This window comes from Filicampus tigris, chromosome 2, assembly GCF_054856515.1.
Source record: "Filicampus tigris isolate MCC_2025a chromosome 2, RoL_Ftig_1.0, whole genome shotgun sequence".
In the NCBI taxonomy this organism is placed as follows: Eukaryota; Metazoa; Chordata; class Actinopteri; order Syngnathiformes; family Syngnathidae; genus Filicampus; species Filicampus tigris.
This window is the reverse complement of record NC_141218.1, coordinates 31,784,653-31,806,380: the sequence shown is the minus strand read 5'-3', so window position 1 is coordinate 31,806,380 and position 21,728 is coordinate 31,784,653. Positions and strand designations below refer to the sequence as shown.

The 21,728-nt window shown below is 44.2% G+C and overlaps 1 protein-coding gene across 2 annotated transcripts in view; it reads right to left on the bottom strand.

The window, feature by feature from the left end:
* efnb1 (ephrin-B1) overlaps window positions 1–12,486 on the bottom strand; it is a 76,571-nt gene extending 64,085 nt beyond the window's left edge. For both annotated transcript variants that reach the window (XM_086023570.1, XM_086023571.1), the window contains exon 1: window positions 11,597–12,486. In XM_086023570.1, coding sequence (XP_085879696.1) covers window positions 11,597–11,712 — 116 coding nt within the window. In that variant the 5' untranslated portion in view covers window positions 11,713–12,486. The remainder of the gene's footprint in view (window positions 1–11,596) is intronic.
* Between the last annotated feature and the right edge of the window lie 9,242 nt (window positions 12,487–21,728).

Genomic DNA, 21,728 nt, shown 5'->3' with positions numbered 1-21,728 from the left:
GAATGACGCTGTTTACTTAGGGAGGGAACAATTCAAGGGGTAAAAGGAAACAAAAACAACTTTAATGAAATTGCAGACAGGCAGCCTGGACAGCTAAACTAATTTGCAAGTTCTTATTTGCAAAACATAGGGACCTTGAGAGATGTTTCTCAGAGATCTGCTAAATGGGCGCACATCTGTGATGTGCGCTCGCGGGGAGACTGAGAAGAGGAGATGGCTGAATATGTGTGTAATTGTCTTTCTCTGCCGTTTCCGAGGTGTGAAAGGGAATGCGGCCTTGCGCTGCGGTGTCCCGGGGAGCGCCGATTGAAGCGTCACTCACAGCTGCCACGCAGGGCCCCGGCACGCAGCAAATCCCAGGACCGGCCCACGCGGGAAGAGGGGCCGGGCCCGGGCCCGGGCCTGGGAGCGGCAGGAGTCCCAGAGGCCTTTTCTTCACGCTCCTCACCAACACAAGGGGGAGCGGCTTCATGCTGGGAGTTTGCTTATAGAAAAGGCTGAGCCCAAGACTTGGCAGAATGGGTTAACGGACGCATGCATACATACACGCACACACGCACTAACTCCACTAACTCAAAGGCTTTCGGGGCTGTTGCCAGAGGAGGGCGCGGTGAAGGAAAAGGACAAATATCAACTTTTTCTATAAATTTGGGAAAGAAATATTTCCAGCCACACACACATGAGAGAGCGGGAGCTTAGAGGGGTGGTGGTTGAGGGGCACCAACTAAATTACTGAAGGAATTATGTTTTTTTTTTTTTTTTTTTTTTTTTTTTTGCTAGGGGCCCAGAGAGCCTAATGGTGCCTAAGTCTTGAGGATTATACACTGTGCCATTTCCATGCTCCCCCTAATAGTCTCCATGTTCTGCCTCTGTATGCCGTAGATGGATTATGATGCTTTCTAATTAACATGGCTGTGTGTGTTGGGAGAGAGAGGCGGACTATCGGAGACCACCCATTTGCCATGCTGACACACTTTACTGGGGGCTCCCTCGGGAAAAGCGGGCTCCTATACCATGCTATTCCATTACTTTATCATTCTATCATTCTATTATCTTAGCACTCCATTCAATTACACTGTCACTCCATTAGTGCACTCATAACAGTGAACAAAGAGCTCCATGATGATCATTGATGAGATGTTCAGCGCTCGTTTGGTGCGGCCATGATTCATTCAGTCTTCCAGTACTTACAGTCATATCTGAAGTCGGACTACTTTAGTGCTAATTACTTTCTCTTTCTTTTTAACAGTGCACAACTACTGAGAAGAGTTCAATAGATTACTTTACATTGTATTTTTATTACATAATGATCACTTGCGCAATTGAATGACATCGATACAACAGCTGTTTCAAATATTCTGTCTTTACAAAGATACTAATGGTCAGTGTTGTTGTCATTTAACCATATATTGATTAGTGTGGTTTTAGTTTGCAGTGGTTTGAAACCAAACTGCAACATATTCAGTACGTGCTGGATGCATGCATTTTCTTTACTTATCTAAATGTTGGTGAGTGAATACTGTTATTTTGTATTGAATAGCATAAATATATAATATCGTGTTCATTTTTTAATTTCATTTTGTGCTTCAGAGAGGGCAGATATATGGACACACTACGAACTCACCACGTTCACGCGCACGCACTGCAAGAGGCAAAAAAATGCTATATCTGTATTCAGTTAAATGATATATATAAATACGGAGGCATAAAATTAAATTTCAAGAATAAAACATAAATCAATAAAATAATGAGTATCATTGTAATATGTGATGTAACAAACTGATAATGCAAAGGAAATTGATTCAAATAACTCCCCAAAAGTATTACTATACTTATATTATAAAGGATTTGTTTAGAGTGTAAAAGTGTACATCAAGGCAAAACCTTTTAGCACCCCAACCATTTATATTAATGTGAGCAACCCCACACGTGACATGATAAGAAAAAAAAATCAGCATGTGTGTTCCTACTATGGTGTGGTGTTCTTGGGATGACCAAAACAGCACATCACAATATCTCAATCGACAATCAAGAGTCCATTTTGATTCCTTCCATGTTTTGCTAGTCCTCAGTTGGATTGCACCTAATTGGAGCCTAACCCAGCTGATTTCATGCAAGAGGCAAGGTTCAGGACTGGCCACTGGCCACCACTCAATCACAGGGCAAAACTAGATATAGGTATAATTGCAGAAACTAATGTATTCACATTCACACATATGGTTAATGTAACATCTTCAGGCCTATATTGACCAATCCGACGTTAGCCAACAAGGACCGACGCTTACCCCCTCTGACGTCGGCACGTCGCGCTGGAAAAATACACCGCGACGACATACAACAACGGTGACCATTAAAGTACCTTCTGTGCATGCGTGAGATGTAATACCCTTCCATACCATGGGCGGTGGTAGTCACTATTCCTCATGGTTAGAAAAAGCCAACCGGAAAGCTACTGGCAGACTACAAAAACGTATTTCAGCTATATTCAGCTATATTTTTCGGTCACAATGAACTCCGATGCGAAGTAAACCCTCACGCTCTTGACACAGTATTGTGAAATACATACGTCGTCAACCCTCGCTCTTGTATTTGTAAGAAGATTAAGGCAGCAAAGGCCTGCTCACTGTTCATCCCTATTTGTCACTTCCTCTTATTGCCACGTGAGCTGATTCGCCGTAGCTAACAGCCAATCAGAGAGGCCAAACGTCACGACTCACGACGCCGATTCAACATGCTGAAATGCCCACCAGACGCTTCCTGACGTGGTCCGATGTTACGACAGTGTTCGCTACATCAATCAGACACCCGACGTCGGATCGGTTTATCTAGGCCTTTCAATTAACCTAAGAAGCATGTTTGGAGAAAACCCAAAGCAATCATGCAATGAGCATGCAAACTCTACACAGAGAGGTTCCAAAAGCGATTCAAACACGGGACACCTGATAGTGAGGTAGAGATACTAACCGCTAAATCACCGCGCTGTCGAATTACGAGTCTCTTCCTTAAAACCAGAAGTCTAGCGTAGTACTGGAATGACCTGTGACAGACAGCATGGCGCCACAGGACATCCAGTCTGTCCTAAAATATAAAGAAGGGATGGAGTAGTAGAACAAGTAGAAATAAGGTAGGCTAGCTGTTTGCTTATTTGCAACGACCACAGTAATGTGTGCGCTTCTCTGTGTCATTTCTTTACTAGGGGGGGATGAGAGGGGGGATAAATTTAAAAAAAAACAATAAACCATGTGAACATTCATTTCCGAAGTCTGGCAACAGCGCAAGCTTCAAGTCACTTCCTGATTGGCATTCCATTTCACACCGCAATCACAGAGTCTGTGCCTTGGCCATCCTCAGTGTTGACCACACACGCACACCCTTCATGATTTTTTTTTTTAAATCACAAACATTGAGCATTTACCATTATCGGTCACACCTGTTTTTGTTACAGATCAGCAACAGAGAGAGCGAGAGAGAGAGACTGAGAAAAGAAAAAAAAAACTCAACACACCCACACCACAAGATAATCATCGAGATTATCTTTACTGCCACCCAGCAATTGTGCCTTTGCTGACCTTGGTTAAAAAGGGAGGAATTGTGCTAAAACATAGAAAATTGTCTTTACGCGTACCATGCTTTAGTTAAATACCATATTTTCCAGAAGATAAATCGCTACTTTTTTCCCACGCTTTGACCCATGAGGCTTTTTATGTGACACGGTTTATGAATTTTTGCTGACAAGCTTCAAGCGGTCAATAGATTTAACTCATAGCCTCGTCACATTAAATTACCGAACCCGCCACAGTTAACCAATGAAACAGTCCAGTGTACGCCCACGTACTGGCTATTCATCAGATATTTGCTGTTGGGGTGCGCATATGGACTGCCTGCAATGTAAAGTCTGTGTGAGTAGCGGCTGTGTAGGTGCGAATATAGAGAAAATAAGCATCTTGAGTTGAGTTTAATGAGCATAGGGAGCAAGTGCCATAAATACAGCCATCTTTGCAGTGCGACCCCAGTCTCTCTGTTGTTTGTTTGATGACTGACTCCCACCATCAACTGGCAACTGTTGAAAGGCACTAACGGCTAGCCATGTAAGATAGCGTTTCTGGCCATGGAGTGACATCCCCTGTGACTCCCAAACAAATGACAAACAGCTTTACAAAGGCTTCAATTCCAAGCACTTATTTGCACTGCTGCCTGATGCAACTCGTCAATATATTTGCCTCTTGTAATAAGTGTGACTGAGAAAGTTTCTGGGAGGACACTGTGTATGACTAGCTGCATTCGGCATTGTTTGGGGAAAAAAGGTAGCTACCGGTAATTAATGTAAAAAGATTTTTTGGGAAAAATCAGTTAGACGTCTTTCATGGCAAATATCCCGTTATAGTGTGGAGACCTGCAACTATAAATACGAAGCAGCCAATGTAGCTGCGGATGAGTTTCTATGGCTACATTTAGCTGTTTTAAATCAGGTGCGTTGTGCAGCCCGGAAATTATGGTTAATCACTGTGGTCATTTTGAGTACACTTTCTGAGGTCTTACATGCATGGAAATTCATTTTGGTTGGTGCTGTTTTCAGTTTAAAATCGATTAAACCTAAATTATTAAATCAGTAATCCCGTGTACCTTTAAAATAAAATTAGGCCTACTTTTTTTAATAGTTATTCATAAGAAAAGTTGTTGCAATGCTTCTGGTGGTGTATCTTTGATTTTTTTTTAAATTATTATTATTGCAACAATATCTTGATTGTACCAATGTGGTCACATAATTGATTTATAAAAGTTTGATATCATTTTAACTGCACTTGACTAACTTTTTCCAAACGCGTAATTCACTGGAATGGCTTACCAGCATAATAATGTATATGTTTTTCATGGCAACTTCTTCATTAGTTTCTATTTTGCTATGTGTCTGGGAGGAATCTACCTCAAAGGCCTTCAAGTTAGGCATGTAGCATCCATTTCAACATATACAGTCTAAACTGGAAAATAACTACAATGTTTCCAAAGTTTAGAAAAGCACATTCCCGTGGCAGTGATACTTTTCTGAAAAGAGCCGTGCAAGTTAACATTTTGGAAAACAAATTGTCCTTCCAATGCTTCCCTGCTGGATGCTGTAGTTCCCCTTCCCCCAAGTCCAAGCACAGTGAATGCCAGCGTCCCCACAAAAGTCTTTCTGGTGCCACAAACAAGAGGAAAACACATCCGTCCGTCCCCGCCTGCATGCCAATGACAAGTCATGATGACGTCTTCAAGGATGTGCAGTGCGGCCGCCTGCGAAGGTTGCCGGCCGGCCGGCCCGCTTCTGATGAGGTCGGCCTCGGTTGCACAGCGGGGCTCCCTGAGAGAGGCGATGAAGTCAGTCCGAATGAGGAGGTTACGAGTTCTCCAGCGGGAGCCGCAAGGGTAATGGTTTTAGAGATGGCTGTCACACAGATCCGTTCCACTGTCCAACACCGGCGCTGATCTCCAGCAATCCAAAGCCGCTCGCTTTTCAATCGCTCAACTTCTCTCCCCGTGTCCCCCTGCTTCTTTATTCCCTCGCCTTCCACCTCGCGCTGACACATGGAAGTAATCTGGGAGCTGTGCGCTGGTCTGAAAGGATGTGTGGTTGAGCCTAGGGCTGTGTTTCGACGCTCTATATTAGCTTCCTTTCCTCTGCTGCTTAATCCCCTTCATTTTCATCTGCTCTTATGTAAAAGAAGTAAAATGGCAAACAAAGGCCGACTCTGCGCATTCAACTTTCTCCCTACTTCCTGTAACTCTGCATACCGACATTTTCAATTAATTCAGCCCAAGCGCAGAGGAGGAGACAAGTAGAAATGCTCAAGGAAGATTTTCCCGGGGCCGCGCCGGCGCTTGGCACAGCCGAGGCTGATGGGAACTTCCTCCCACTCGCTGCCAGCCAGGCTTCTGTCTAATGAAGGCCGCTTGCGCTTGCTAACAGCCTGTAAGGCAGCCTCTGTTGAGCCACTCCACACTCTTCCTCAACACTTTCACAGGGGCGCACTGGCACACTCCTCACACTTCCTTAATGTTCCACTGTGGCTGAACAAAGAACAATAGCACGGCGACATTTTCAAGCACTCGCTCGCTGCCTGCCATAAGCTTACACTTGCCCCTTTCACATGCAGCCTTCATGTTTTTAGCGAGAGTGCGACCTTGCACAGTAGCAGAAATTGTACTGACTTTCCGCGTTCCAAGTGGTCCTCACGGTGCAGTAAAATCAAATTGGCAGTTTTTTATGGTAATTATACCTTCTCAATAATGTGCTGGATTGTCAAGAGTTGAGGTGTCGTTTTATGTGCGAAATTCAACAGTCAACTGAGAAGTGCTCCAGTATAAGCACTTGTAGTTTCTCTAATGGTCATTTGGAAGATTCTAAATTGCCATTATGTTTTTAGTGTTATTAGGATGTTCCTAAGGTTTTTTTTAAAAATCTGTTGATTTAAATTTAACCACACTGAAAATCACCACTATCACCAAACTCAATAATAATGAGAATAAGAATTCTATTTAATAAACCATCAAATGTCTTGTGGCATGGTTACCTAACACGTTAGTGTACAAACTTAAAAAGGAACTATAACTATTTGTTCATTTATGTTGTTCTTTTAATCTTTTTTTTAATTATCTGATGTCAAAATTAAAAAAATTGTTGTGTTAAAAGTTGAAGAATATTTTCCTAAAATATGGAAACTCACCTTTTTGGACTAATGCTAATTCCAGTTGTATCTGTATCAATGTTAAAATACATAATGTTTTTTTTAACATGGCTACTCTATAATCTTTCTTATGATAGATTTGTATAAAACCGGATTGTTGCAGCCTGCAAGCGGCGTATGAACCGGGGGTGGGGAATAAGCTAAAAGACAAACAACGCAAGCCAGTCTGGTTTGTAACCTACTGTATAACCATTTTTTTCTGTTTGAGCGGAAAAAAAAAAAGTCTCAAAATCATGAATGACTTCAGTATTGGACCCTGATCATTTCAATTAATGTTTTGTCCATCAAATAATTATCATGCGATGAACCATGCCAGCAGAGGCCTGTCTTTCCGAGTCATTTATTACATTCAGCTGTTGTTCCAGTTGCGAATCAGTCCTTTAATATGTCTTCAAAGAAAACCAACTGTAGCTCATGTCACGTCGGCCGGGGCGGGAACACATGGAGCATGCACAGTGGATAAGAGGGGAAAAAAAGAAAGTTGCAAATGCAACTCATTTCACAGAACAGAGCTGAGCTGGGAATGTGCAACTGCTCGAATAAACACGAATGATTCATCAATAGCACAGAAAATCAGTATGATCAGCTTTCAGTGAAGCAGCAGCCAAACCGCCAGCGGATATAGTGACTCCATCTGGATTGAAACCATGAGGGAAAAGAAAACATTTTTTTTCCCGAAATATCCCAAGGAGCCGCTACTCCTTTTCTGGGCCCAGGTGTGTGTGTGTGTGTGTCGTTACGCCGCCCTGAAACAACAGACATGTCCACACAGAAGTGCACGCACATAAAAGCAAATGCAGCTGTCGTCGTACTGAGACACAGGGTGCCTTTACAGCAGTGTGCGCCAGTTGCTTTGCTAAAGTATTTCTTCTCGGTCGGAGCCGCTCTCCGGCTCTCGGAATGGGGCTCAGGCTCTATGTCCTCTCCGCGTGTAATAAGATCTCTATCAGAGGGAAACACAATCAGAGTCTAAAGAGTGAAGGGGGCACGAAGGTGCATATCGCAGGGATAAAGGGGGCAGGCAGGCCTCTGACCCTCTCAGCAGTGACCCACACGGCAGCCAGCAGCAGAGGGGAGCGCGCCATGCAACCAACCAAATTCTGTTGCTGGGCTTGCGCTCATTCTGCTTCTGGATCAACAGGTTGTGGCAGTTTCGGCTTTAGCAACCAATTATTATTTTTTTTTTAAAACCTCCTCCTGAAGTTGGATTTTGAACGCCAGCACACAGCAGCGTTTGAATATTGATGAGCTCAAGTCAAACATTTCCCAGTGTGACTTGAAACATTTTGCTTTGCTTAATAAAGTTGTTGATTTAAAAAAATAAAAAAAGAGAGAGAGAAGACAGAGAGGTCCTTTAAGACTAATTGCTGATTGTAAAAACATTTCCCTCGTTACCATGTCTAGCTAATTAGGGAAGAAAAACTTGAACATTAAATAGAATTCTTATCTAAAAAGAAAGCGTATTTAACGCCCTTTTTTTTTACTTTCAACTGCTATCAAAACGCTCCTCTCTCCGTTAATAAGATGCTAAAGACGAGTGCTAATCAAATCTACATTAGTCATGAAATTTAGTGAAGCATTAAGCATGCGACAAACCAAAGCAGTCAACTGTTAAAGTGAGTCAGCCAGCTAAGGTCAACAGACAGCAACATTACAAAAGAAGGGAAACATAGCAAGAAAGTCTAGTGTTGTCCTTTCTCAAACACAAAAACCCCTCTTATGCTTTTTTATTTTGTGGCCTTCGAATGCAAGTCAGAGGCCAAAAAAATGTGTTTCCAAGCCTCAGCAAAATGTGAGTTCAACATCAGTGCACCAGACTATTGGCCAGCCAGCCTGTAGCCGTTGTCTTGCTTTATTATTTCAGAGGTGTGCAAAAATGTTTCCCACCCTCTCCCGGCGTTCTGTTTGCCTCCTGAGCTGCGGCAAACAGGCCGCCATGACTGCGGGTCATGAGGTAAATATTAGCTAGGGAGGGTTGGACTAGAGGACGTGCAGGAGCCACTTGGAGCAACCTTGTCGGATTATCATTAAATTGGCATCACAGCAGCATTCCTGGGTGAGTGTGAGTGTGTGTGTGTGTGTGTGTGTGTGTGTGTGCGTGCGTGCGCGTGCATATGCATGCATGTGTATTGCTGTACACATTTCCGCCATACATACAGGACGTGATCAGTCATAACAAAGTGACATTTTCTGGAGTAATCCCACTCAGCGAAATGAGAGCTAATCCGATTTGGTCTGATCAAATGTTACTTTTTTTTTTTTTTAACCAGCCAAGGTGTTGAAGCATCCAACCTCCTTCTGCACGGCCTCAACTCCACTTCGGCCCAAATTAAAAATCACCTATTCATCGTGAAGTAGGGAAAGCCATTTTACAAAATGTATATATCCCATTAACTATACGGGAAATACATTGTCAATTAACCAATAAATGTTTTGTTTTTTTCGATGCAGTTTGTTGTTTTTGATGGGATAGGAGGAATTCGGCATGAATGTTGTGAACTCCTGTTTCAATGCCGGTGTTGAGCAAAATAACGCTGCTCAGGATTCGTGCCATAGCGTGCGTCAGGTTCAACTTTTCAGAGCTGATGTCAGGTTGCTCTTCTTTAGACTACAGTCTAGTTGACGCTGTGACAACAGCGCCCCTGCTGGTTAGGACCAAAAAAATAGTAACAACCATAAGCCGGTCCGCCTCTAATTTTAAACGGGCGTCAGTCTGTGATTCCGTTTAAACTTTCACTAGCACAACACCCCCGCAGACCCCCACCCACCCAATAGGCGGGATGCCCAGCTCTGGTGATTAATTCAAAAACAATTCCCATAGAATCAACAGAATTTTTAATGACCAGTTAATGGATTACCGTCTCTACACTGAAGTAAAAGTTTGCTTGACTCTTTCCCACAATGCATTTTTGTCATGATGTATCTTTGCTGTTCAAACACTCTGGAAAGAAATCAATTAAGTAGACTTGCAGTTATTGATAAGACAGGCGCCAGAGTTCTAACACATTAAAATCTATAACTAATGGAGCACCAGCAGCGACGTGAACATAAACGCAGACACACACCTAAATAAAAATAACAGGGCCAGCCCTCCTGCTTTCCTATACTTAGGCTCATAACTCATGGCCTGCGGGGAGGTGCCGGTATTGTTATATTTGGTGTGTATGTGTGGTACAGCGTGCAAGCAGAAGGCTGCGTTAATTTATTAGCCGAGACAGCAGTTCTCCCCAAACTAAGAACAGAAAGTAAGACATCATAAATCGAGATAAGTCACCTGATAGTGTACTGTACTGTACATTGCTGTGTTATCAGAGCGCAGGCCCTGACTCAGACGGATTTATTTAAAAAAACAAACCCCAAAAAACAATGCCGATTGCTGTACAAGTATTCCTTTTTTATTGGCCGTCAGACAGCGCTGCTGACGGATATGTTTCAGGAGAAAAACAGGTTTGTCTGTTGTTATTGCCGAGCCTGCAAACGGCAAGATAATTGTCTATTGTTTTCAAAGCACACGGCGGCAGGATAATTAGATTGGGGGAGAACACTTTGCCGAGCGCCTTATTGTTCCACTGTGAACTTTATGAAATATTCGGTCAGCATGGGGAATTGACGCGGAGCAGAGTGGAGAAACAGATGGAGGAATAATCTTCGACTCCCTAAAGCACCGTGGCAACTTTTGAAGAAATTCCCTTCAGGTGACATCAACAATAAATCAATACATGTAATAAATGTCACATTGATTTTTATTTGTCTAGAACCTGCTGAGGGTGACTTAATGAGTTTAGCTTCAGTATCTGACGCCGATTATTGCTTCGGAAGGCATGGGCAAATCAAAGCTGGCGGCTCGTCGGCCTTTAGGGTCTGACTCTGACCTCACGCACATTCTGTATACATTCTGTACAAATATAAATACACCAATGAACACAACTAATATTCCTACCCATGGCTGCACAGCAAGCTCCTATGACATGTGACATTTGGGGGATAAATCAATTCTGGCCTCACTTGCTGCTGAAGGTCAGCTCTCTAGCTCCAAGCACACAGAGGCTATTTTTGTTTTTGTTCCTTTTTACTAAATTTCCCCACAAGGCGCGTGCGATTCAACACCGCGCAAACGCGGGAGTTGAGTCGGAGTGGGTGATAATTGCTACCAGAATGTATTTTATTATAAGCAGTTTGGGCTCACACTGCTGTGTTTTGATGAGAATAATAGGATCTTTTCCCAGCAGCTTGTATTTGAGATCCTAACCCCTGATTTCCCTGATTTCATGAGCAGAACATCAACCTGGATCCAAGTACAATTCAGCTCCCAACCAATTAAAACACTTTTTGCCCTGCTATCTGAAACCACGGCTGCACACATTTCTGTGGGTCAGTGTTGGAAGGGTGCAAAGCTGGCCTCCCAAGAGCCAGTGTTCAAAACACCTGGACCAAACTCGAGTGAATTAGCTGGAACACACTTTTCGACTTGTTCGTTTGGTACATTACTAATCTCGATCCTGTTGATTACAACAATTAGGAAAAATGGCAGCAAATGAGTGGAAAATTCTCAGATCCCCCATATAGTCTTGATTAGAGCAAAAATGTTCTTGTTAATGTGGCGTATGAAGGTGCATGTTACAATTTGTTATAATGAACCATTTATCATGGCGCCTGTAGTTAGGTATTGTTTATAGTTTGTAAGCGTGTAGCTGGCGGTTGAAATTAATCAGCACTAAAAATAATAATAATAAACGATATTTTAGTTCAGCTGTGAATAATTGCCACATTTCACAGAACATTTAAACCAAGACTACAGCTGACACATGTTCTAATGTTTCCTCCATTACGCACGCACGCAACGAGTCAAAAAATACATGAAACAAGAGACTTACTTGGGATTTTGTGAGCTCCAAATGATGGTCTCCAGAGATTTGGCTGAAAGTAGCACCGTTCTGCACGTCAAGATAAAGATCCAGAGGTAATACTTCCAACAAGCTAGTACTGCCATGCTGATAAATGTACACACACACACACACACACACAGATTGGGAGTCGAGAAGGTGGCGACAGAAAGCCCTGCACGGCAGCGCGGAGTCGGACAGCCTTTATGAGAGTGCGGACCGGTGGGAAGGTGAGCGTCGGTCAGTCGGGAGCATGTGAGCTCGCTATCACATTCATGTCCTTGTGGCCAACTTCGTGAGCTCTAGTCTGGGCCCAGTGTCCTTGACTGAACCCTCGCTTTCGGTGGATGACAAGTGTCCTGGATGGCCTGTGGCTGAAGCACAAGCGGCGACCTTCTGGTCAATAAAACCTCACGAGAAGAAATCTTATAAAGGATGGAGGCGCACAGTCAGGCAGCTTCGTCAAATCTCTCTCTCCGTCTGTCTACTGGTACCTGTCGCTGCCTCCACATCCATCCATCAGTCACAAGTCCGGTTGGGGGTCCAAAAACTCCAAGACATTCCAGGGTGCTCTTTCAATGTCCGCTATTCTTAAGGGGAATGAAGCGAGTTTCTATTGTAAATATCCGTCCGGTCTCCAGGGGCTGCTCCGCGTGCGTTCCCGCCGGGTATGTGCGACTCGGACACGCTCCTTGTCCTCCCCCCAAAAAAACAAACAAACAGAAAAACAAACAAACAAAAACGCGTGTTATGCGCCTGTGCGGGTGGACAAAACAAAACAGCGAGGTGAAGTCAGCCCGCTCAATGACTCCCAATCCAGCCGCTTCCTTGCATGCCGGCGTCTTTCTTTCGCCGTGTCCAAATCGCAATCTCCCCGGCAGCTCCAGTCTGACTGTAACCCGAGCTGAAGCGAGCTGGGCTGTTGGGACCGCCCATCGCAAACGTATCAACCAATCAAATCGCCCCGTCCCAACTCGCAAGCAGGAAGCGATGGCATTTATGCAGGGGAGGGGCAAAAGGCGAGGTGGGGCGAACCAGTGTTTATTGGGCTCAGCTCCACACCCCCGTACCCACGCCACCATCGCCAGCTCCTCGACCTAAATTCAAATGGACTTTGCTATGACTTTTCGTCATAGCGAAACCTCAGCGAATTGTATGACAGACTGCTGTGGTGGACTTTAAACTCCGGCCGCTATAAATTCAAACTTGCCGGAATAGCCCTTTAACACTCGCCCATAAACATATCTCCTGTGTTGACGCAGAAATAAATCTGACTGACTGACTATCATTTCTATGTAAACAAAACGTCTAAATCTGTATCACTTGGAGTGTTTCAAATGTTTCGAAGTGACTGTATAGGATTACAGTGGCAGTTATTCTTGTCCTGTCTTTCTCCTCTTTGAAGGGAATGGTGATTAATGGCCTCTTTGGATCTCTTTCGAGTTGTCCCCTTTCGGTATAATGAACTGCATGAGAACTTATCCTCCAGTGTTTAAAGACAATAGCGGGCCGGTAGCCTATAGTCACTGCAGGCCATTCATTCACTGAGGAAGAAATGCTTGACACATAATTGATCATGTCCATGTCTGTGCCCCCTTTGTGAGTGTGCCGTGTGTGTGTTTAGTTTGGTAGGCGCGAGGAGAGAGTTCTGCTCCGTTTTGACCAGGTTTGGTCAAGCAATACTGCCCCCTAACGGCTATGATGGTAGGGAAGAATGTGAGTCGAGCATGCAGCTGTTGAGCGGCACTTCCCAAACTTGATTGAGCCAAGGCACATATTTTACATTCAATAAGTCTCACGGAACACCACCAAACAAAAATGGCACAAAAGTGGATACACAAGTGACTTAAGTACTTTTGACATCTAATGGAAGAGCTTTGAATTGTTCTGCTGGTCACTCTCGCTGGTGTAGAACAACGATACATTGTGAATAATTAAAGGACCGGTGGGGCCGGGATGGCCATGGTTTCATTCAAGTTCATTTTATATATTTTTTGATCAGGAAAATGAAAAGAGTTGTCATCTTTTTTTTTATCAATACATTTGGGAGAAATTAGGAAATAAGTGACTCCATGAATAACGGCTCTTGTTAATGAAGAGAATGGCCGCGCCCCCTGCCGTTCTATGCTTGTTTGGTCGGAATCACTGGAGGAACCGATTACAAACTCTCCATTGGAAATCATTGTACTTTCATTGCTTATAACGTCCAAATAGGTGATCAATTGGCACTAAAATTTGTGTGGACATCCCTGCTAATACCCACTTCAACATATCAAAAGGATTAACCTCTCCGTGGCTGATTAGTATGAGAATGCGGAAATGTGGAATCGAGCAGAGCTATATAGATTTATGCTGGAACACTGCTTCTTTGCTAAAAAAAAACAACAACAAAAAACACTGCTGCCTCTTTGCTGATCACAGTTAGGACGGGCGAGGCATTTAACACCGGTCAAGATATTTACAGAGACTGAAGTGGGAATGAGTGGACTTGCACATTTATTTGTATGAGGAATGGCCACAGTTTTTCGACCGACAACACGCCGTCCAATGGAACGTAACAGCCGAAATGGCGCGTTCCAATGCGGCCACACTCGGTTGTGGGGTCAGATGCGCACTTTCAAGGTGTTCGATGAGATCTTATATCACTCTGATGCCACCTCACTCTTGCGGCTGCAAGCGGTCTCGGACAACGCACGCGACTGCTTGGGAGGCAACCCCACGACATGAAGACGCAGTCTCATGATCACCCCGACACGCTGCGAGGACAGTAAGGAGCTAATGTTGTTGTGCTAATGCCTTTTGTTTTAACGGCCTGAAGGTAGTTGTTGCTATTACCTGTACCGTTATTCTACTGTTAGCCGGGGAGAGAAGGGGGGGTGGGGAAATAAACATCCATGCTTGCCTGATTGCTTGCTTACTGCCAGTCGCCGTCTGCCTCCCGAGAGTTGACACGGATTTAGCGTCGCTAAATGTCCAAAATATAAGCAGTCGGGGTTCGTGTGCGCATTCATGCTCTTGTCCGCTCCAGCTTGTGAAAGTGGAGGAGCAATCGCCACTGTATTTTTAATTTTGTGGAGGTGATCATGATGAGATCGCGTTTTATGTCAATAAATCCAAACTATGGTGCAGAACACTTTTATACTTTCACAGGTTAAAGTGGACAAGAGTAGTAATGTGCATTTGCATTTTGGTGGCAACCGGTTGCCGTTTTAGACAACAGAACTGACAAAGCGAGCAATATTACCACGCTTGGCTCCCTGATGTGAACAACTGAGACCGAAAACATAACATAAGCCACGCCCCGAAAGGGGGCGGGGCAATATGTCGTAAATCTAAATCTACAAAAAAAGTCCTTAAATCGCGAGTCTTTGGGGGGGGTCACTTTAGTACTGATGTCATTTTTACATGCAAACCTATTATATAAGTGTCAATGTTAAGCTCACCCAAGTATCCACACTTTGAGCTTTCAGCATTTTTTTCTACCTCCATCAATGAGATTGTGTTTTCGTCTTTTTTTTTTTTTTTGGATAAAGCAGGATAAAACAAGACTACAGTTGTCCACTGTTTTCCGTGGAACAACTAAGCACCCATTACATATTTTGTAAATACAGAAAGATATTGCCAGCTTTTTTAAAATCCAATTTCTCAGATTAAAGCCAGCAAAGGCCTGATTATGAGATGTCGCTAAAAGGTTATCGTGATTTATTGTCCACATTTTTCCTCCCTGAGCTGTTGGGAAAACAGTCTGGGCGGGTAATCGTTAATGTTGTACATGTCCAATATTTCTGATCAATGTGTGCTCAACACCAGGCTCCACCGAGGAACGGACTTCGTGACTGTGACATGAAACGGAATGACAGCTAATTAGGACATGACCTGAAGCTTGGGCTGTTGCAGGACACAAATAGAGGAGCAACTGGTAATTTAGCGCACCTTAGCATGACTAAGGCATATTAGTAGAACGACTATATCTTATCAGTGAAGTTTTCCTACTGCCTTCCAGTACCGAATGAGATTTCTGCGCACTTGTAGAACAACTACGGCACACAAGTAGAATAACTAAACTACATGTTAGTGAAGGAAAATTTTGTACTTTTTGAAAACTGCTTCACTGGTAGTACTAGTGGTCAGATGTCAACTAGTACGCAGTTTTGCCTGACTATTAACATCTTACTAGAACAAAATGGGACAGGATTGGAGCAGTGTTCGATCCAGAGCATACCACACCACGGTAGCGGCAGGGCATGTATGGCAACTAATGTATCGGCCTCACTAATGTATATTGACTACTGACAGAAGTAACTAGATCATTTGCATGGTGCATTGGGCTGTAAGTACTCTCTGTTTACATACAGCCAAATGCTACATAATCTTATAGATGAATAATGGCCCTAGACAAACTGCCACCGCAATTCAAGATTTTCTAATGGCAGGAAGAAAAAAAAAATTGTTTATTTTTGAATGAAGTAAAAATATAAAGTGACATTATCCTAATACCTCAGGAACTAATTATATCGGGCTCTAAAGACTTCAACATTTGGGTTTAACCCGATACCTCTGCTGCACAGAGCCTGAGATTGACATCTGATCTTGCAGAAAACAGCCTGCCTAGAAGAGCTTGAGGCCTACCACAGCCAGCACTAACAGTGCAATAGGAATAGGACTCCAAGGCGTTAATGGTCGACATCTTGCACGACTATGATCAGGCCATAGCTTGGGGATCAGAAGCACTTGATTTGCCAAGGACAATATTACACCAAGATTTGTTGTGGGAAGCAATCAAAATGAATGTTAAACCAGCAGCGTTTACCATGACGTGTGGCACTGGAACAAGAACAACAAGTGGTTGTATCTATTTCTTGGGGATTACGGAAAGAATGTGAAAGATCTACAGAAAAACACAACGGCTTAACAAAGAATGATGTGCTTATAAGGAAAAAGAAGTGTTGAATGATGCTTTCAGGTCCCTCACCGTGGCCCACCCACACACACGGGCGCACACACACACACACGCACACACACGCACACAAAAGAGAGAGTCGTCTAAGAAATGGTGGCATTTCCTTGTAATGAGGTCATCATGTTAATGTGTATACTTGCCGGTGATTAGTGCCATCTATTAATAGCCCAAATGAACTTAGAAGCTGCCGCAACAACTCCTCATGATTTTAACGGCGTGTTAACGTGTTGAAAATGTGTTTCCATTACTCCAATAGCGTTACTAAAATAACACAAATCAAATGGAAGCAGAGCAAAATTCTTTGAGTCTTTTGTTTCCCCCAAGATGAACCCTGCTACCAAAGGACAAAGTCCCTGTCCAATCTGATATTTGCACTAAACAAACACAGAAACCATGACATCATTCCTGGATAAGGCAGCCGGCAGTCAGGCCAGCAACCTCAAAGTGAAAATAAATCACAGTTTAAGTAGCCTTCTCTTGCTTTTAATCTGCCCTTAATGAAGTCTGGCACATTTCCCCCCGGTGTGGCTCCGTGACACGGCCGTGATCGACGGGCACGGCTCGGAGCGCGCCGGGCCGCAGCAGCCTCGGCGTGAGCCGGCCCCTTTTATCAGGCCGCGTGGGCGCAGGTATGAGCCGAGCCCCTCGGCATGCACGGGGTCAAGTGGTTAACCCTCGTTATCTGAGAGAGGACAAGGAACATGTGACTCCGACGTTGCGGCTGTAATCAATATCGGACGGCCATTAACCACTGAGACAACACATCCTCAAAAACACACACGAGCATTTGCCTTCTGTCTCCTGCAGAGTTAAGTGTTCTCGATTATAGTGGCGGATACACATGGCCATAAACAACATGGATTCTCTCCAAACAGCCAGCCATTGAAAGAGTGGGAAAACTCTGTTAATGTAAACGGGCTATTTTGGGCGCTGTCGCACGAGTTGTTTCATTCCGCTTTGATTCAACTGGAACGGCAGCAAGGCCAAACAAAACAGCCGGGCCATCCGCAGACGTCCATTTCCTGTTTGCGCAGCGCTTGATTGCCGTCCAGACATCTTCCCCCTCGCTCCGTCGCTCACTTCCTCCTCCATCTTTGCCATCCATCATCTCATGACTGACGGCGAAGTGCTGATTACAGACAAAATCATCATCTCTGATAAACATATGCTCGTTGGAACATCCCGGCAGGAGATGGAAGCATCACTCCCGCTTCCTCTTCTCCCTCCTCTGTCATATCCCTAATCACATCTGATAGCAGGCCCAGACAATAGATGTTTTCTGTGTAACCATTTTTGTCGACATATAAACATACGGGGTGGGGGGCTCTTGATAGCAATCCTAATTAGTGGATGGCTGTGATCCTTTCATCTTAACTCGCCACAGCTCCCGCCGTTATAGCTTCTTAAGGAGCTCAGATGAGATTTCAAGAAGAGAAATGGTGCCTTTGAAGCTGAATATCACAAATCCGATGAAGGAAGAGAGGCAGTTGAGGCATGCACTCGCACAGGCAAACGAGCACAAGTTTTATTAACTGGCTGATTATTTGCTAGCGTAAACTGCATTTTGTAGGTCTGCGGCCCGGAGGGCTTAGGGAAGAGCTAAATTGATGGAGAGTAGATGCCAAATGCTTGCCCGGGGGATGTTCTGTCCATTCTAATAGAATTACAAGCTTCTGATAGATGCATCTTTTCTCCAGGGCTACTTGTCTGTCAAACATTAGGTCACACTCAGCGCCAAAGCGGGAGAGAGGGAAAGAAGGGGGCTGCGGACAGCGAGAAGAAAACGTCTGGAGAGGTGCCTCGCTCCCTGCCAAGAAAAGAAGGCAACAAAAGTGAGAAAAGAGGGTGAGGTTGGAACGAGAGAAAGCGAGAGGGTGGGAGCCGGTGAAGGAGAGTGAAGTGAGTGGAGGTTGGGGGCGAAAGAAAGACGAGAGAGTGAGAAGGCTACAAAAGGCTGCATTTGAATCCACCCTAATTACGCTCTGCGTGATGGACAGGACCTGCAGACATGTCTGCTATTCTTTTTGAGTGTGTGAGAGGGGCGGGGGGGGGGGGTGTGCGTGTGTGTGTGTGTGTGTGGAGGGACGGTGTGACGATGGGAGGGGCCGGCCTCGAGTAGAGATGTCTACTGCCAGCAGCCTGAATGGGACAAAGACCTGAATAGAAACTTCAAAGCCAGCTCTCCGAGATCTCCCCCCCACCCCCCGCCCCCCATCATGGTCCCTCGGCTGTGTGATGGTCAACAAGCTCCCGTTCAAGTGTTGCGTGTGTGTGCGTGCGTGCGTGCGATTCTCGTGTTATTTTTGAGCCGCTGCATGCATTTCTTGAGGAAAAACAACATGCATTTCAAAGTGCGTCTTTTGTGGATGTGTATTTTCCTTACTCATGAGGCTGTTATGCTTTTAAGGGCACATTGCAGGATGCAGAAATAATTGGAGTGGAGGATCTGACTCATTGGCCCTCCCTCCCCCTACAGCCCTCTTCACATCCCTCCCACTGAACTGAGCGCTGGCTCTCTTTGGCAGGACTAGACGAAAAAGAAGGAGCCCACGGAGCTAACGTGCTGAAGTCACGATTGCTGCTAAATGACACCGAGGGATTTAGCATCTAATTCGATCCCAGTCGCCTTGCTGATTTTGGCTGGCGTTATAAGATCTTGCGGTGTGAGTCATCTAATTATTCCATCTAGCGTGGGCTTCTGATGAACATCCACTTATCTCCACCTTCTCCTCTTCAAAATGTTTCCTCTTACCGCTCGACTCCGCCAGTGGCTGTGGGAATAAACAGGAAGACTCGAGGTTGAGGGCCAAGCCAAAGGAGGGAAGATAAGATTTGTGTGTGGCGTGCGCTTGTGCAAATGTGAGAGTGTGTGCGCGTGTGTGTGTGTGTGTGTGTGTGTGTGTCCGTCCAGTATGAGTCCACTTGCACCAGTCAAGAGTCAGGTTAGGCTCCAAAGCTCATGGGATTAACATGTCATTGTTGCTGCCTGGTGTCAGCGACACGTCCTCGGTGACATCATCACTCAGGACTCAGGAGCACATGATTCATCTCACTTCACTGCCTAACTGAATTCAAGAGCCATTATACTCCACCTCTAATCTGAGGACTGAATAAAGTAGCCTTATCAGGGTTCTATTTTACGCTGACAGGTGCAGCGTAGGGGCCCACGGCAGCTTTGATCATATAAATTAAATACCTTGCTGTAATAGGAGGCCTGTGTGTAAATATATATACTGTATTCAAAATGCTATCATTGTAGCTTTAACAAAAAAAAAAAAAAAAAAAACTTTCCAAAAGCCATTAACTGCTTCTGGGAAAATACACTTGTACTTGAGCCACAGAAAATCCCCACCAAGATAACCTTATCATAAGATACGTTATCCGTCACTCTGGTGATGTCATGTGTTTTCAGTGCAGCTATAAATACAATGGCCATAAACATTCCTGAAGGCGGTGCCCGCATGCTGCAAATGGCTAGACTTGAGGGAAAACACAGAAAATGGACACATTTGCTTGAGTGGCACCTGGAAAAGAAAAGCTGAAATTATTAAATTGTCTGATGTCAAATTATGTTGTAACTCACTCAATACAATGCAGCAAGACAACATGAGAAGTGCAAAAGAATTAGCCGGCAACGTTACCTTTTGATAAACTGCGGGCACACTGGCGGCCACGTTTCCTTCCGCCTGTCCCAGGGCAGCTGTGGCGACAGAATAGTTTCCCACTACCAGAGTGTGAATGTGCACATTCGTGAATAATGTACCCACTCTGAAGCAGCTTTGAGTGTCCGGAAAAGCGCTATATAAATCTGATGCATTATTGTTATTAATAGATGGCGGAACCTATTTGTCGAGATGCCATGGCAGCTAACGCCTGCAAGAAGCTGAGCGTGATGTAGCGGCGTTGAAAAAGCAGTCTTGGCCCGATCGTCTCTCCAATTCGACGAGACATTTTCTTGGTCAGATTCTGACAAATCTAAGTCAGTCTCGCCGTTTTCTAGAGGTGGGCAATACTGACGGAAGGCCCGTCAATTGTCACTGTCGTATGTCTGTTTTGCTGACTCCAAATTCACAGGCTGGGTGCTGCGAAGGCTGCATTTTCGGCCGCATGACGTCACTTCACATTAAAGTCAGAATTCTGACTATTATTCTCAGAATGCTGACTTACTCTCAGAGAGACAATTCAGAATTCCAACTTTAAAGTAAGAATTCTCCCTTTAAACTGAGAATGTATTTAAAGCCTGACTGTCAAGTCAGAATTCTGAGAATAAAGTCTGACTTCTGAGATAACAGTGAGAATCTTGCCAACCTTTTTATTTCTTCACTGGCCCTAATCCTCTTTCGTATGGATGCAACATTCACGGCAAGAAAAAAAAAATAAGACAAGACAGATTCACATCCATAGGCAAGCGATCTGGCGTATCACTTAAAGTTTATGGAACATGAATAAAGTTACCCGAAAAACTTTTTTTAAGGAGTCCAAATAATGACATTCCAATTATTACTTTGGTAAAAACGGAATGAAAACGCCTCAAAAAAGATGCAGAAAACTCGATATTTTTGTGAGCCGGGTGCGTCCACTGGCCGTTTGACCCACTGGGTGCGTGACGTCACTGGTCTAACGTCATTGTCTTGAGACTGAAGATGGCGATGACAAGCTCTCGCTAAGTATTGGTCGCTCCGTGAAGATTGTTTAAGTAAAGGAGAAACGAAATGAATCAGAAGAAAACCACAACGAGTACACTTCACAGCCGGCAAGTTAGAGATGTGGCATGATGATGTCAGATCCGCCCTCTTCACGATTTCGCCCCGGCTGGAAGATTTTCAAAGCGTAATGCTGAATCCATGATAATAAATTCAAGAAACCGTTCATTGCGACATGGATACGTATTTTATTGTTTAATAAAACATTACAATTTGTAAAAATTGTGTCCCATACACTTTGATAGCAACAGGTGGGTGCAAGCAACAATGTCACACCCGTTCCTAACATGGCGCAAATGCAAGACTAGACACAAAAATGGGAACATCAGATATTCATCAAACTTTTTAAAAATTATTATTTTATTATTATTATTCATTTACTTTATTTATATTTTTACAATATTCTTCCATTTCGCCATCAATACAATGAAATGTCTTCACTGAAAGCCCTGATACCAAA